Source organism: Penicillium psychrosexuale (assembly GCF_028828465.1).
Source record: "Penicillium psychrosexuale strain IBT 29551 chromosome Unknown utg000004l, whole genome shotgun sequence".
Taxonomy (NCBI): Eukaryota; Fungi; Ascomycota; class Eurotiomycetes; order Eurotiales; family Aspergillaceae; genus Penicillium; species Penicillium psychrosexuale.
The window spans coordinates 5,698,384-5,713,688 of NW_026643189.1; the positions used below are offsets into that span (position 1 = coordinate 5,698,384).

General features: G+C 46.2%; 6 protein-coding genes across 6 annotated transcripts; 5 read left to right on the top strand and 1 right to left on the bottom strand.

The window, feature by feature from the left end:
- Window positions 1–395: 395 nt before the first annotated feature.
- Window positions 396–653, top strand: N7518_008052 (uncharacterized protein; the record flags this gene model as incomplete). Its single annotated transcript, XM_057188979.1, has 2 exons — window positions 396–534; window positions 583–653. 2 exons carry the CDS (start codon window positions 396–398, stop codon window positions 651–653), a joined length of 210 nt encoding a protein of 69 aa, XP_057040682.1.
- Window positions 654–1,023: 370 nt separating this feature from the next.
- Window positions 1,024–4,257, top strand: N7518_008053 (ssDNA endodeoxyribonuclease RAD1; the record flags this gene model as incomplete). The annotated part of the gene is made up of 7 exons (XM_057188980.1): window positions 1,024–1,071; window positions 1,122–1,299; window positions 1,366–1,453; window positions 1,507–1,577; window positions 1,625–2,153; window positions 2,203–3,295; window positions 3,346–4,257. 7 exons carry the CDS (start codon window positions 1,024–1,026, stop codon window positions 4,255–4,257), a joined length of 2,919 nt encoding a protein of 972 aa, XP_057040683.1.
- A 423-nt stretch (window positions 4,258–4,680) lies between these two features.
- N7518_008054 (uncharacterized protein) lies at window positions 4,681–6,975 on the top strand (the record flags this gene model as incomplete). Its single annotated transcript, XM_057188981.1, has 6 exons — window positions 4,681–4,807; window positions 4,876–5,010; window positions 5,068–5,322; window positions 5,371–5,497; window positions 5,548–6,406; window positions 6,475–6,975. The coding sequence occupies 6 exons, from the start codon at window positions 4,681–4,683 to the stop codon at window positions 6,973–6,975; spliced, it is 2,004 nt and encodes a 667-aa protein (XP_057040684.1).
- A 2,622-nt stretch (window positions 6,976–9,597) lies between these two features.
- Window positions 9,598–9,873, top strand: N7518_008055 (uncharacterized protein; the record flags this gene model as incomplete). Its single annotated transcript, XM_057188982.1, has 1 exon — window positions 9,598–9,873. One exon carries the CDS (start codon window positions 9,598–9,600, stop codon window positions 9,871–9,873), a length of 276 nt encoding a protein of 91 aa, XP_057040685.1.
- Window positions 9,874–10,710: 837 nt separating this feature from the next.
- Window positions 10,711–12,016, top strand: N7518_008056 (uncharacterized protein; the record flags this gene model as incomplete). Its single annotated transcript, XM_057188983.1, has 2 exons — window positions 10,711–11,259; window positions 11,312–12,016. Coding segments are annotated over 2 exons (1,254 nt in total), but the record flags the coding sequence as incomplete, so codon positions are not given.
- A 508-nt stretch (window positions 12,017–12,524) lies between these two features.
- Window positions 12,525–14,486, bottom strand: N7518_008057 (uncharacterized protein; the record flags this gene model as incomplete). Its single annotated transcript, XM_057188984.1, has 2 exons — window positions 12,525–14,390; window positions 14,442–14,486. 2 exons carry the CDS (start codon window positions 14,484–14,486, stop codon window positions 12,525–12,527), a joined length of 1,911 nt encoding a protein of 636 aa, XP_057040687.1.
- Window positions 14,487–15,305: the final 819 nt, after the last annotated feature.

The window sequence follows — 15,305 nt, forward strand, 5'->3', positions numbered from 1 at the left end:
AATACTTATCTATCTTGTTTTGACTATATATATCCAGTATCGGCTATGTTTGTTGCAATGAGGTTTGCATTTCAATCAAATCATAGCTACCAGTGCATGCCCCCTAAGTTATCCCCGGTACCCACTAAACATAGCCATCAAATCAAATCATATTGATATGTTGTTCTTTTCCCCTCATACGTGTCTAGGCAACTTCTATCATGCTATTTGTTGCAATTCGACCACCGACGTCATCCCTCCTGAGATCTATAAAATAGACATCCAACCGCCGTTCAACACTTGCTTCCTCGACTCACCATCACCAAGTTACAAGATTTATTTGTTCTATTTACCGGCGAACAAGAGCTAGTATTAGCTAGCGACTACTCAACAAGGAGCTCTTCTATATCTCCAAAATGCCGGTCATCCCCGAGTCGTCAGACTTCCCATCTGCTCCCGAAAAGGGAAGCAATGAGGCCGAGAAGAAACCAGAGAAACAAACCCAGAAAGCGACCGCGGCGGACTTCTTGTCAAAGGGACCTCAGATTCCAGACAGTAAGTTGGGAACCAGACCTATATAGGCTCGCGACTGACACTTTGTAGATATGCCTCCCAAGGCTTCGAAAGAGGAGCTCGAGGCACGCGCGAAGGAACTGAACGAGTCATCCAACTAAGAGACCCTTGGTCAAAATTTTTATTATCTATCTGTACTTCATTCAGTAGCAGTTTCTGGCATTCCAGGCAACTTGTCCTTGTCGAGTGTAACTATCTATAGCGGGGGTCATGACCCAAAACTAGCTCCAGCACCAACAAACGAAGAGTAGCTGCCTGAGACTTATGAAACAAACCAAATCACCAAAAAAATATACTATTTTTTATTTTTCTTTTCCTCAAAAAGGCTGCGTATACTTCCAAGCAACCTTGGAAGGACCTGAGGTCGTTCATCAATTCATTACGTCATACATCATAGCACCAGGACACGTGATCGCGCGACATCTCATTGACCAGAACCCTCATTCCTCAACGCGTTAGGAAGTGCTCCCAATGCCTCCAGAACGGTCCAATGTGCCGGTGAAGCTGTCTCTACCACTGGTAAGTATCCTATCAACTCGGCCCAGGCTTCCCGCTAACCCCCCATTAAGCAATACCAGCAAGAGCTCTTCACCGAACTACGCGCCGAAGATGAGCTAGTCATTCTTGCACGAGGCCTGGGGCTTCTACACCTGATATCAAACCTCCTCCACTTTTACGATGCGGCGGGAAACAACCTGGTCCTGGTGGTGGGTGCAGATGAACGCGAGAATGAGTGGATCGGAGAGGGTATGTGGATTGGTTTACATCCCAGGTCGGATGCTGGGGTTGGAAGCTGATGGATCCCGAACTCAGCATTGGCGGAGCATTATGCTACCAGCAAGTCCCCCCTCGGCAGGGGGTTAAAAGTGATCAATACCGAGAAAGCTACGGTGCCAATGCGGTGGGTTTCTCGGTTCTACCATTGTCAATTACGGCGTATTGACAAACTACCAGAGAAGGAATATATGGCGAAGGAGGTATTTTGAGTGTGACATCCAGAATATTGGTTGTAGACTTGTTGTCCAGTATGTATGCTAGTATAATGGCTCAAAACACTAGCTGATCTTTTTAGAACTTCTTGATCCCGAGAAAGTCACCGGGATGGTCATTTTGCATGCTGACAAGGTTTTGGCGACATCTCTTGAAGCATTCATCATCAGGGTTTACCGACAGTCGAACAAGAGTGGCTTCTTGAAAGCATTCTCGGACTCACCGGAGCCATTCACTACAGGCTTTGCCCCGTTGGCTAACATGCTGCGGAACCTTTTCCTACGCAAGGCCTCCTTGTGGCCTAGATTCCACGTTTCTGTTGCTGAGTCCCTAGAAGGAAATCGCAAGGCAGAAGTGATTGAGTTGGAAGTTCCCATGAGCGACAAAATGAGGGAAATTCAGAATGCTGTCCTGGAATGCGTAGAGATCAGTATTACTGAGCTCAGGAAGAGTAACACCGGGCTGGATATGGAAGAGTGGACGTTAGACAGTGCTTTGCACAGAAATTTCGATATGATAATCAGACGTCAACTAGACCCAATCTGGCATCGTGTGAGCTTCAGGACAAAACAGATCGTTGCCGACCTGACAAGCCTACGAGCAGTCCTTCAGTGTGTCTCTCATGCGTCTTTCCCTTTCTCTATACTAACAGCTCTGCAGTGCTTTGCTCAGCTATGATGCGGTATCTTTTGTGCAGTACCTTGATACTATTGTGTCTGCGCATGCTCCGCCTCCCGGCTCCAACAGACATAATTACTCTCCGTGGCTTTTCCTTGATGCTGCCCATGTTCTTTTCCAGACGGCGAAATCGCGAGTCTACCAAGGCAAATTGAACAACGAACTGACTCGCCTTTCATCTTCAACTACATTTTCTTCTGAGTTGAACCCAGTTCTAGAGGAACTCCCAAAGTGGAGTGTCCTGTCAGAGGTCCTTGCAGAAATCGAACACGATGCTTACCTCCAGCCTGCGAGAATGCATCAATCAAATAGCACCATATTGATTATGTGTAGTGATCAGCGAATATGCACCCAGCTTCGCGAGTACATTGCCACCATGCATGCCCAAATTGCCCAAGGGTCCGAGCCCAAAGAACATGATGATCCGAGTGATGACAAGCCTTCTGCAGAGCTTATGATGCGGCGTCGGCTGCGAGACTATCTCAATTGGAAGAGGTCTCTTTCAAATGTCAACAAGAATTTGTCTCAGTCAGGCGAGGACGATAGGTCCGGAAACTCCGAGTCATCAGCGGCCCAGGGTGCGCATCAAGGACGGCCTCCCCCAAACAAACGTCGTCGAGTACGTGGCGGCGGTGCAGTTACCTCGGCTGCAGGTCGTGTGCCAAATAGCAGTGTCCAAACCGAAGTCGAATTGCCCGGTCAGGTCATCAGCTTACTAAGTGAGATTCAGCCCACCGGCGTGGAAGAAACGCAGAAAGAGGAGGTTATTATCGATGAGTTGGAGGATATGGAAGATTTCTACGAATTGTATGATATGGACGATCTGGTCATGATACACCCTTACGACGGTGACATGGATGAGCATATACTCGAGGAAGTGCGTCCGCGATACATTATCATGTACGAACCCGATCCCGCATTCATTCGAAGGGTTGAGGTATATCGCAGCTCCCATTCAGGGCGAAGTGTGAAGGTCTACTTCATGTATTATGGTGGTTCTGTCGAGGAACAGCGGTATCTGAGTGCTGTCCGACGAGAGAAAGACTCATTCACAAAGCTGATCAAAGAGAAGGGGGTAAGCTACCCTGCTGCATCCTTCACACTGTTAACTAACCTGATCTTCAGAACATGGCAGTCACCTTGACGCATGACAAAAAGGCTGAAGACCCCCAGGAGCAATTCCTCCGGACCGTCAACACTCGTATTGCCGGAGGAGGACGACTGGCGGCTACAGCATCCCCTCCTCGGGTTGTAGTTGATGTGCGGGAATTCCGAAGTGCCCTACCATCTCTGTTACATGGGAACAACATGGTCGTAATTCCCTGCCAGCTCACCGTGGGTGACTACATTCTCACTCCAGACATTTGTATCGAAAGGAAATCGATCCGTGATCTCATAAGCTCTCTCAAGAATGGCCGTCTCTACAACCAGGCCGAGACAATGCTCCAGTATTACAAGAGCCCATTACTATTGATTGAGTTCGATCAAAACAAATCTTTCACGTTTGATGCGTTCGCCTCCGTTCCAACAGGTCCCACGTTTATGACAGATTACGGTTTCTCATCTTCCGGCACTGCAACCACCACTAGCAGCAGCTCGCTTGCCAACCCGTCTAACCCAAAGTCCGCTCAGCATCTAATAGTGCTCCTTACTCTCGCCTTCCCACGCCTGAAGATCATCTGGTCTTCATCCCCTTACCAGACAGCCGAGATTTTTGCAGAGCTCAAAAAGAACGCCCAGGAGCCAGATCCACTCCGCGCAGTTCAGCTAGGCCTCGATATTGATATATCTCATTCGCTTGGCTCTGCTGACGTCATGGCTGCCACTGGGATTGAGCACCGTACCTTCAATGTTCTTCCACAAGACATGCTGCGAGCTGTGCCGGGTGTTACGCCCCAAGCTTTAGAGCGGCTGATCATCGAAACGGACAATATTAGTGATATCGCCAACATGGATGTCGAGCAGCTGGATCCACTGGTTGGCAAAGAAGCTGCACGTAAAATCGTTGCTTTCTTCCAGAGAAGCGTATTTGATTAATGGAGGATTCATTCTTAATCAAAATATGACTTTGATGCAAATTAAATAAGTTCATCAAAAAAGCCCTGTATGTCAGCAAATGCGGTAATGTGTAACAATGTAACAAATACAACTACATCATCCCATCACATCTTCATATTTTGCCCAAATCAGCCAGAAAAAAAAAAGAAAAACAGCAAACAGCCGAGACATCCGAGTTCTGGACTCTTACGGAGTACAGAGTAATCAATTTGAACCTGGTCTACTCCGTACCCCGTCAGACTTCTTGTCCGTCTTGGCGACGATCGTGCAGATCAGCTAAAAACAGAACAGCCCCCAGTCAACAACAGCCGAAGTAAGGACCCCTGAGAAAGAGTGGGGATGTGGATGAGTCCTTTTAAGGTCAGAAATATTATGGACTCCTGACGTCTTCAACTTATCACCATGCATCTCAAGACTGTGTTGACTCCGATCGCTTTGGCTGCTGTTGTCGGTGCTACTAGGAGTATACGCGATGTTGAGCCGTGTGCTCAGGTTAGCAAGTTTGTGGAAGAGGCCAACCAAAACCAGAGTACGTCATGAGCTCGAAATTATCAAAATTATCAAAATTATCACTTGGTTGATAACTAACGGTCGCAGCAAATGCCCTTGTCCCTCATGATTTGGCACACCAATGTCTGCTATCTATGCCCTTTGACTCGAACCGCGCCGTTGATTTCTTGAATCAGGTTCGAAAGATCCTCGAGTTTCAGTCGACTATCGATATTTTGAAGGGTAAGTGATATCAATTCAAATGAGAATTCTTTAACCTGGCTAACCTGTATCTGCTAGATCCTCCATCGGGATATACCATGCCGTCCACGGATATTATGGGGGGAATCGATATAATCATCGACAAGGCCAAGAGCAATAGCTATACCAGCCAATTTGAGATGGACTTGGAAATCAACCACCTTATCAAAACGGCCCATGACGGTCACCTGGCTTTCCAGCTATGCTCACAGTCAATCTTCACATATCAAATCGATATGCCTCTAGTGTCAATTTCAACAGATGGGCTCGCACTTCCTCAAGTGTACGTGTTAGGTATGTTCAGACCGGTATATATATCAAAACTTTGAACTAACATGACAGGCGATGCAAAACTGCGGAAGGTCGACCCGGACGCCGTCTCGCCTCTGGTGTCAATCAACGGCACTGATGTGGCTACGTACCTTGAATCATATGCCAATGATCAAAATCTCCAGGATCGTGATGCACAGTAGGTGTCCTTCTACAGCCACGACATTGAATCACATTTAACTGTCGCAGGTACAATCGAGTGTTCCCCGCGCCAGCCCGTAGTGTCACCAACACTCCTACTAGTGTGGATGGAATCTGGGCTTCCATTGGAGACTGGACTGATGGCGCTCAGCTGTCCCTCAAGTTTGGTAATGGCACTGAAAAGATTGTCCAGAAAACAGCCACACCGAGCGAAAAGTTCTTTTCTTACGAAAATGGCACACACCTCTACGACATAGAGTGTCTTCCTCGAGACTTGTCTACAGCTTCGAGCAGCCCATCTGGCGCCGAGACAGCCTCCTCTGAGATACCGGGATTTCCTAGCACCACCTGGCGTAATTCAGCTAATTCGATTGCTGGATACTACTCTGAATTATCAGAGCTGGAGAACACAGCAATCATATTTCTGCCTACGTTCTCATCTAGCGCATCAGAGGTCGCTAAGATTGCGGTTGACTTCTTGCAAAACAGCACCGAATCTGGAAAGAAGAACGTATTGATTGACCTTTCATCTAACCCGGGTGGATACATGTCTATTGGCATCGACCTGTCTCGTATCTTCTTCCCCAATGCTGCTCCATACACAGCGACGCGGTTCAGAGCACACGATGCAGCTAAGTACCTCACAAAGGGATACTCGCGCGACAACAGCACGGACACAAGCAATGTTTTTGCGTATCGGCAGATGGTTCCACCTGACCAGAGCACGGACTTCAGCTCGTGGGAAGATCTCTATGGGCCGCACGAAATCCTGGGAAGCTCTGCTTCTAGCCTATTAGCCAACTTCAACTACACCTCCACCTCTACAGAAAACTTTCCCATTAGCGGCTACGGGCCTGTTCCGTTGAACCCAAGCAAAGCACCCTTCTCGGCGGATAACATCGTTATTGTAAGTGATCGTTTCTCACACAAGAATACAGAAAAAAGAGAACAAACTAACACAAACTCAAATGACAGATCACAGACGGCGACTGTGTCTCGACTTGCGCGTTCTTTGTCAAGCTGATGAAACGCCAGGGCGTCCGCACTATCACCTTTGGCGGCCGTCCACAGAATGCACCCATGCAGGGTGTCGGTGGCGTCAAGGGCGGCCAGTCACTTGGGGTCAACTATATCAACGGATATATCGAGCAAGCGAACGGGCTGATTGAAGACTCAGTCAACAGTGGATCGCCACTGCTGACATCTGCCGAGTGGAAGGCATTCAATGAGTCCAAGCCGAGCACGACGGCATCGCTCCAATGGAGTGGCAACCTCAATCTGCGAAATGAGTATGACCCGGAAGATAGTCAGACACCGCTGCAGTTTGTTTATGAGGCTGCTGAATGTCGGCTGTTCTATACGCTGGATAATTACTTGCAAAGGGAGACCGTGTGGCAAGCTGCGGCGAAGGCTATGTTTGGGAGTGGGCAGTGTGTAGAGGGATCGACCAAGGGAAAGGGTAGTCTGGATTCTTGATCTATTGACATTCTAGCAGAGAGACATACATATCATACATAGAAATTTTGTAAAAAGATATACATACCTGGCCTGTACTCCGTACATTTGCTGAAATTGCCCAGGTGACTGTACGGAGTAGGAGAATCACAACTACGTGCAGCACATTGGAGAAATACTACCCGGTTCTCGCCAAGCAACCCAATCCCCATTCGGGTATTGGGTTACCACGGCTAGACGAAAACTCTTGCGAAACAAAAATTTTGAAGAACGCATCAATTTTTTATTTATTTTTCTCCCCTAATAACGCCTATAAAAAATCCTAGAAAATCCTAAAAAATACTCAATCGATATTTACATTATCCATAGGAGGAATCTATGGAATAAACCGTGTTCCTAGGGTAGGGGTTTCGTCCAAATCAACTGGCTGTATACCCCGCTTTTTTAACCGCCTCATTTCTTGAGTATATTCCTTAGATTCTCGCTCTTAGATCATTCGATTTACATTGCTAGTAGTAAGTGGACCACCTATATTAATCTGTCGCTTAGTAATACACGTCTCCTGAGCCAGTTTATTGTGTAGAAGGTAGGTATTATCCTCGGCGAGCTAAGCAGCTAGCTTAGCTGAGATTCGAGCACTTTGATATAATAACTTTGCATAATATTGAATAGTGGTATAAAGCTTACTATCTAGTAATTCAAGGTCTGCTTCTAATTTACGAGTACTTTCAGTAATATAAGTAGGCCTATAGGGGGGGGAATTAGTAATTGAACTTAGGAAATCAATCTTAGATTTATTATCTTTGCCGAAAATAACGAGATCTGGACCATAATCCACGGTTTTTTCGAGAGGATTGAGTACCCTATGGTAGTTAAATGGGTAAATACCATAATTTGCAAAGCCAAATTTAATTACTTTAGTTATAAGGGTATTGCGAATAGAGATAATTTCCTGGAAAAAACCGCATTTTCGCTTAATAGAACCACCCTATTGAATAATGTTATTGTTATTTAACTGGTAATATTGTTGACGGTAAGGCTACCGGTTCGGGTAGAGATCGGCTCCCGGAGCACTACCTGAGTTAGTCCGGGTGCCGCCCTGAGCGCTCCCTGAGCAACCTGGAGCACTCCCTGAGCACTCCCTGAGCACGCCCTGAGCAACCCGAAGCTCTTCCTGAGTATGCCCTGATCAACCCTGAGTACTCACTGAGTACTCCCTGAGCACTCCCTGAGCACTACCTGAGCAACTCTGAGCCTGGAGCACTTCCTGAGTGCCCCGGGCCAGTCCCTGTGGTCTGTTATCTTACTACTAGATTCTTGCCTGCTCCGATGCTAACCGGTCTACACTGAGTGTTCCTAGGAGCTCAGCGAGATGACGTATATTCTTGTCGCTACAGTGGTCTGCCCCTTACGTCCTCCGCTTCTCGCCAGTGGATGAAATGCTGGCTTCTTCCCCACAACATGTTCGGCCAAAATCGATTGACAAAAATAGCACGACAACTTTTTCATGCCGTCGTGCTTGAACTGTGATGTTTTGATCCCAGGATCAATCTCAGCCACGCTAGGATCACGATCTTCACCCATTGTAAGCTATCCCAAAAGAAAGCTCCTGGGAACTCACTCCACGGCCAATACTCCACGAGCACCTATGACACGGCGATTGGCCGAAGCAAAGAACGGACAAGATGCAAGATCAGTAAAAGTGTCCATTTTGCTGGATTTGCCTTGTCTATGGATTCGGATATCATGCCGACGCTACGTTAACTGTGATCTTGGGCCGGGAAGGACCGTCGAAAAACTGAAGGAAAGATGGCACATAAAGACTCAACTCTTGCCACTTTGCAGCTTTCACCTCAGTATTATTCAAGCTTATATTTAGCACTCTCCTACCCCTCTTCCCTTTTATCTATCATTTCACATAGTCGGATTTCAACATGGTCACGCTAAACCACCAAAGTTTTTGGCAGCCAGCGCCTTCAGTCTCAGTAATGCCCTCTTCCACAAGCACGGAGAAAGGGACTACTAAGGTAGTGACCTAGTTGGTAACCTTAGATGAGAAATTCGAAGTAGAAGGCTACACCTTAGATACTCATATACCACAAGATAAGCGTAGGGCAGGAAGCCTCGGTAAGGCGAAGTCAATATTATTAACTTTTAACTTCTCCTATATTAATGCCATTCTTCTTAGTCTCCGAGTCCTGCGATCCTTCTCGGGCGGTTTCACCTAAACTATACTTCAATGACACATCACTATATACTAGAACCTATCATGAATACCCTGAAGAAGTAGAGCTTTATCCTTCCTCCCGGGGTAGTGAAACACCCTCTATTACCGGTTTAGAGGGCCCCGGGACGACAAGGGTCTTCGATGTCTTTGCAGACGAGAGTAATAGGCTAATTGATCACATTCATCGAAAGTCTCCCTCCAACGGAAGAAAGCAAATTTCGGAAGATTCATGCGTTCCCACATCTAGAAAACGCCACCGTGAAACGCCTAAAGTCGCGAACGTGAATAAGTCACTTATAGGACGAGTGAGTCACTTAATAGCTAAGGGCTCTCTAAATTATACCCCTGAGGCCCTATTAGCCGGCAACCTCCTCCTACTAAGAAAAACGATCACCTACCTCAAGCGCGCTTCGAATATGACGAGTGCTGAGGCTCGATTTTCTAACGAGTTTTCGGACATGGATAATATTGCTAAAGAGAATTTTGTAGTGCTTCAACTTGCAACAAAGACTCTACAGCATACGTACGGCATCATCGCTACAAGTGCCACAGCAATTAATGTTCTAGCGGGCGAGGAGGTGAGCGTGCAATCAAGGTCGACTGTCACGCGCCACGAATGGACCATGAACGACGAACGCCGATTGTTGAAGTTAAAAGATGCTCAAAAGTTATCGTGGCGGCAAATTCATTAATCGTTCCCTGAACGAACTTTAGGTGCAGTTAAAACACAATACTTTTTAAAGTCTGCAAGGTAGTCTGATTCTTCTCCCAGCAAGAGAAACCACTCCGTTCACAGCCAGCAGAGGAATCGTACATTAACTATGCGAAGAAGTCCGAGGCTAAGTCGAGCCAAAAATGCCTCAACTGCAGTAGTAAACGCGAGACAGGGTCGAAAATCCCATTCACATGATGTGCGGTGCTCCAAAAAATCGACTATATCAAACTAAGAGGCTATTAACCCACGACTTCGGTCTTAGGGCAATTCATAGCAACATTGTTTCGAGATCATATGGCCGAAAACTGAGTGTCTCTTGTGGTGCTTTATCCTTGGTATAAGTAGCGTACATAGATGATGTAATACCGGAAAATTTTGTTTTTGTTCAAATGTATTCAGCCCTTTTCAACCAGAGTTCCGTAAGGTGATTTTTGCTACCCCTCCTATTACTCGGAGGTACTCGTATAGTGGCCCCGCAACCCTTGACATAGCGGGAAAGTTTATAAAGAAAAGGGGAAAACGTTGAGCTTCTGTGTGTGACGTTAGTCTGATTGCTACAAAGGCATATATTTGTTTTTTATGGAATCATAGACTCGACTTTCTAATAACACCAAGTAGTTCTGTTTCTTCACCCTAGAAATATACAGATCTAGGAATCTAAGGATTAAAACGACATAAAACAACAAACAACAAAAAAAGATTAGAAGGAAGAGAAAAGTGACGCCAAAAAAGTTGATAATGTTAGAAAATTTGACAAAAAATTGGGGACGACCTTGACCTTTGTAAAAATATATAATCATGTAATCAAAAAAGTTGCTTAAGCGCCGCGCGCTGCGCGCGGCGGCTGAGTCTAGTCCTCTGCTACTTGCAGTCTTTCTGGTTAGGCGATTATATTCTCGCCAACTTTGATGAGAGCAGCCGTACTGGAAAGGATGTCAACACTATTTTGGGCAGTATTTCTACGTTCGATCCCGATGCCGGCTGTGATGACACAACATTCCAGCCATGTTCATCTCGCGCCCTTGCCAACCACAAAGTGGTCGTAGACTCTTTCCGCGACCTATACACCATTAAAGACGATGCTGCCGAGGGTACTGCCTGCGCAGTTGGACGCTATCCCGAGGACACATACTATAACGGCAACCCGTGGTTCCTGTGCACACTTGCAGCCGCAGAGTTACTATATGATGCGGTCTACCAGTGGGACAACAATAGAGAGATTGTTATCGATTCCACCTCGCTAGGTTTATTCATCGATCTCTACAGCAGCGCCGCCACAGGAATCTACTCGTTCTCAAGCTCCGAGTACACATCCATTGTGGATGCCGTCAAGACATATGCCGACGGATTCCTGACCATCGTGGTACGTTGAACTATGACAAGACAACCCTCTTCAAACTGCTAATATTATTCAGCAGAACCATGGCATGGCAAACGGCTCCCTGTCAGAGCAATTTGATAAATCCGATGGTGATGAGTTGTCCGCCCGCGATCTCACTTGGTCCTACGCCGCTTTGTTGACAGCCAACATGCGCCGAAACTCTGTGGTTCCTGCTCCTTGGGGTGAGACCACCGCCAGCAGTGTACCGGCAACCTGTGTTTCCACCTCTGCCACAGGACTCTACAGCACAGCCACAGATACAGCTTGGCCTACTACATTGACTGGTGGCACTAGCGAAACCACTACTACTACTTCTTCGACCGGCACTACCACTAGTGGAACTAGCACCACTTCCACTTCCACTACCACCAAGACAACAAGTACCAGTACAACCACAACAGCTTGCACAACCCCTAAAACTGTTGCAGTCACCTTCGACTTGATCGCAACCACAGAGTATGGTCAGAACATGTACATCTCTGGCTCCATCAGCGCCCTCGGTGACTGGGATACAAGTGATGCGATTGCATTGAGTGCAGCTGACTACACCTCTTCAGATAATCTCTGGTTTGTCACTATTGACTTCACCGCGGGCGAGTCTTTCGAATATAAGTATATTCTTGTCGAGAGTGATGGCACTGTGGTCTGGGCGGATGGTGATAACGAATCTTACACCGTTCCTGCGGTTTGTGGAGAGACGACCGTCACTGTTGATGATACTTGGAGTACTAGTAGTTGAGCCATGGTATGAATTGTATCTTGATCAGAAGAGCAGAGCCGCTGTGAATGGTCAAATTTGTTTAAGTGAGATAAAGACAGGTATCCGAATTCAGAATATCGAAATGAAGATTATATTGTTTTTCAATTTAGGGAAATTAAGGTGGCTTTCAAAAAATGATGTCTAGGCTCAGGCTTTCAAGAGAGACTGAATCAGATTCGGAACCTGCAAACTTCCAGAAAACCATCGCAACAATGGTTTTATCGTTGGAATTGACTCCATTGCTTAGAATTGATCAATCTGATCACTAAGGTGGTTGTGAGTTCGGAGCCTTGATATTTGTTGCCCCATTCCACATGATGAAGAGTCTGGATATTATCCAGTGATATGTGTTGGGAATTATGTACATACATTCCAGAAAAGTCAGACCACAGTATGTTCCTCTCCAGTACACCAATCCGGCCCTGGGTGACCGTGTGATCCTGATTGTGCAATGTCTGAAGCCTTCATGATCCGCCCGACCACGGCATTAAGTCTTGACCTCTGGCTCTGGATTCCATATGCCAGTGGAACAGAAAATTGATAATATATCGTCTGAGTATTTCCCATCAAGGGAGGGAGGGTAAAATGGTTTCTTGCGTATCGCATGCAATTCTGTATCATGGTCTTCTTTGACCACCCAGACAGAAGCGAAATTGTTGGAAGGACAGTAAATGAGAAATTTCATTACCGCAAAGGGGACCCAAGAGTACTGGTCCGATTTAGAATACTTAGCCCATTCACCGACTATAGGAGTCATGACAAGCTGAACAAGATTCTTTTGGGCTGTGCGTATTTGTGTGAAGAATTCCGTGACGAAGATCTCGCTAATATCGCAGTTGATCATGTAGTCCCGGATGAACCACCTAGGGCAGGTATCACTCCCCCAACGGAGAACATCCGATGCGAGACCCTTTTCAAAGTCGGTCAGCTCTCGCAGCGGGACTGGCATCATGTTTGCATCTATTTCTGGTAGGCAATTCAACACGAGGTAGAGTTTTTTCAGGCATGCAAACCGGCCCAAAGCACTCGACATATCCGTCTGGGCATCTGGATATCGCTGTATACAGATTTGTAGATTCTGGATAGATGGACAATGATTTGCCAACTCTCGAACATGCTCAGCCGAAAATATAGGCCCAGCCCGCCCCCTGCGGCACAGTTTCAATTCCGATAAAGAAATGCCCCCGGAACTTGATTTGGGTCCTATTTCCCCATGTAATCCCAGTTCGAGCAGACTTTTCCCGTGCTTATGTCCAATCACGTTGTTGGCAAACTCAGGAGTGTACATTCCCATAAGACAAAGATATGTCAACGGAGGTAGTGAAGTGAACATCGACTCCGACGCTTGCCAAAATCTTGGACGATCATCTTTTTGTGGAAATAGGGCAATGGTGAGTCGCTTCAGCTGGCGAAATGGGTGATCATCCGCGATCGACTGGAGTATTGTCCAATCTGTAATGCAGCCAAGATTCAAAGATCTCAACACACTAAAATCGGTAATTGTTTGCCAATCCTGGAACTGCAAGGCTGTCATTTCGGACATGCCAAGAGGCCATGACATGGTTTCAATTTTGGCGAGTCCACGTAGTCCATCGCTTTTGGCGCCATTGTCCACTTTGATTCTGTCGAGCTGCCCTCTTATGGTCTGACCGTAGCATCGACCATCAATCCGTAATGCGATCTTTTTAAGATTAGGCGCATGTAACGCAATATTCTGTAGCAGCCTATCCGGATGTCTGAAAAGTGGGCCCCGATCACTATCTTCCAAAGCTGTCAAATGAGCAGCATAGAGCATTGGCGAAGAAAGCCACACTGGATTTATAATGGGAAACATGCCAGCCTCCCTAAGTGGGTGTTGACGCATCACGGTGCTGAAGAAAGACACTCGACAGGCAGGGTGATATTGCGAAAGAGCCTCAAAGAGCTCGACCGGCCCACCATAGAAAACAAATATGTTCACATCGTGTAAATGAGGTATTCGTCGAATCAGATCAATGACCGGACTCCAATCTCCCCCAACGTAGAAGCCAGCTTTGGGGAAGTTTTGATCCTCCAAAAAGGCTCCTTCCAGAGAACGGCAGATGTCGGAGTAGTACTGGTCAAGCCCTTTACTGGTCTCAGCGTCGATTTGCTTGGGGACAAATCTCTTACTGTGGGAACCCGGGGTCCATTCTGCCACAATGCTCAGTTGTCTCGCTTGTGTGAGAATACGTCGGTCATCCGGTACGTCAGGGGTTCTCCCTTCCCTCAAGCGGATGATAATATGCTTGCTCAACAATGCTTTGGCAATTTCATGCCATTTTCGGTTGACTAGGCACAAGGCTCGAAGGCTTTCCTTAGATATGTGGCCTGTCTGTCACTTGAATTAGAGCTGCAAGTTGTTGCTTCAAAGAGAGATGCTCACCCAATCGGCGATAATATGCCTGATCTCCAGTGGTAGGTGATCCATCGTTCGGATTCCGGGTTTCGGTAAAAGTGGTTACATAGGATTAAGGGTAGGAAATAATTGTTGTTGAGTGCTAGAGAATACAAAAGAGAGAGCCGATTCCAGGTAAGAGGGGCGCCAAAAACGGCGTCCCAGGTAGCCATTTTCGGCGCCCAATTTACCGTCAACTAGCGTTGGGATGTAGTAATGCTTTAAAGTAAGAAAAGGCTTACTATCTAGCGGTTGGTATAGATGAGTTATATGAGGTATAAAGTAATAGGGAATGATCCCCTTTAATACTGCGAAGTTAATAAACTAGGGTATACGATGAGACCTATAGTTATCTATTAATAATAGACACTTACTCCTATAGGGAGCACGGTCTTTTATATGGAAATAGAAAGCTTTAAGCTATTAGAAGGCTATATCATCTAAAGTATACCTATTGGGGGTAGGAACTAGGTTGGTAGCTTTAAACCAATTTTCTAGAAAGAATTTGCCTTTAACTAGGAACCACAGTAGTATCTTCTAACCGTTAGCAGCAATATATTTAATACTAGTAATCCCCTTAGATACCCCTCTATTAAGGGAATATATAGTAGGACTCTTTGAAACGACTTTTTGAGTCTTTCCTTGGCCAATTTGGAAGCCGGTCTCGTTAAAATTGTAGATATCCCTCGGTCGTAGATTATTGCTTATAATATACTGATTTAACTGCTGATACCAAGTAGTAAGATAGCCAATATCCTCAACTTCCATTCGCTTCTTTTCCTTCGGTTTTTATTTAATAAAATGAAGGTTGTTAGTATAGAGAATATACTGTAAAAAACGGTATACCCAATG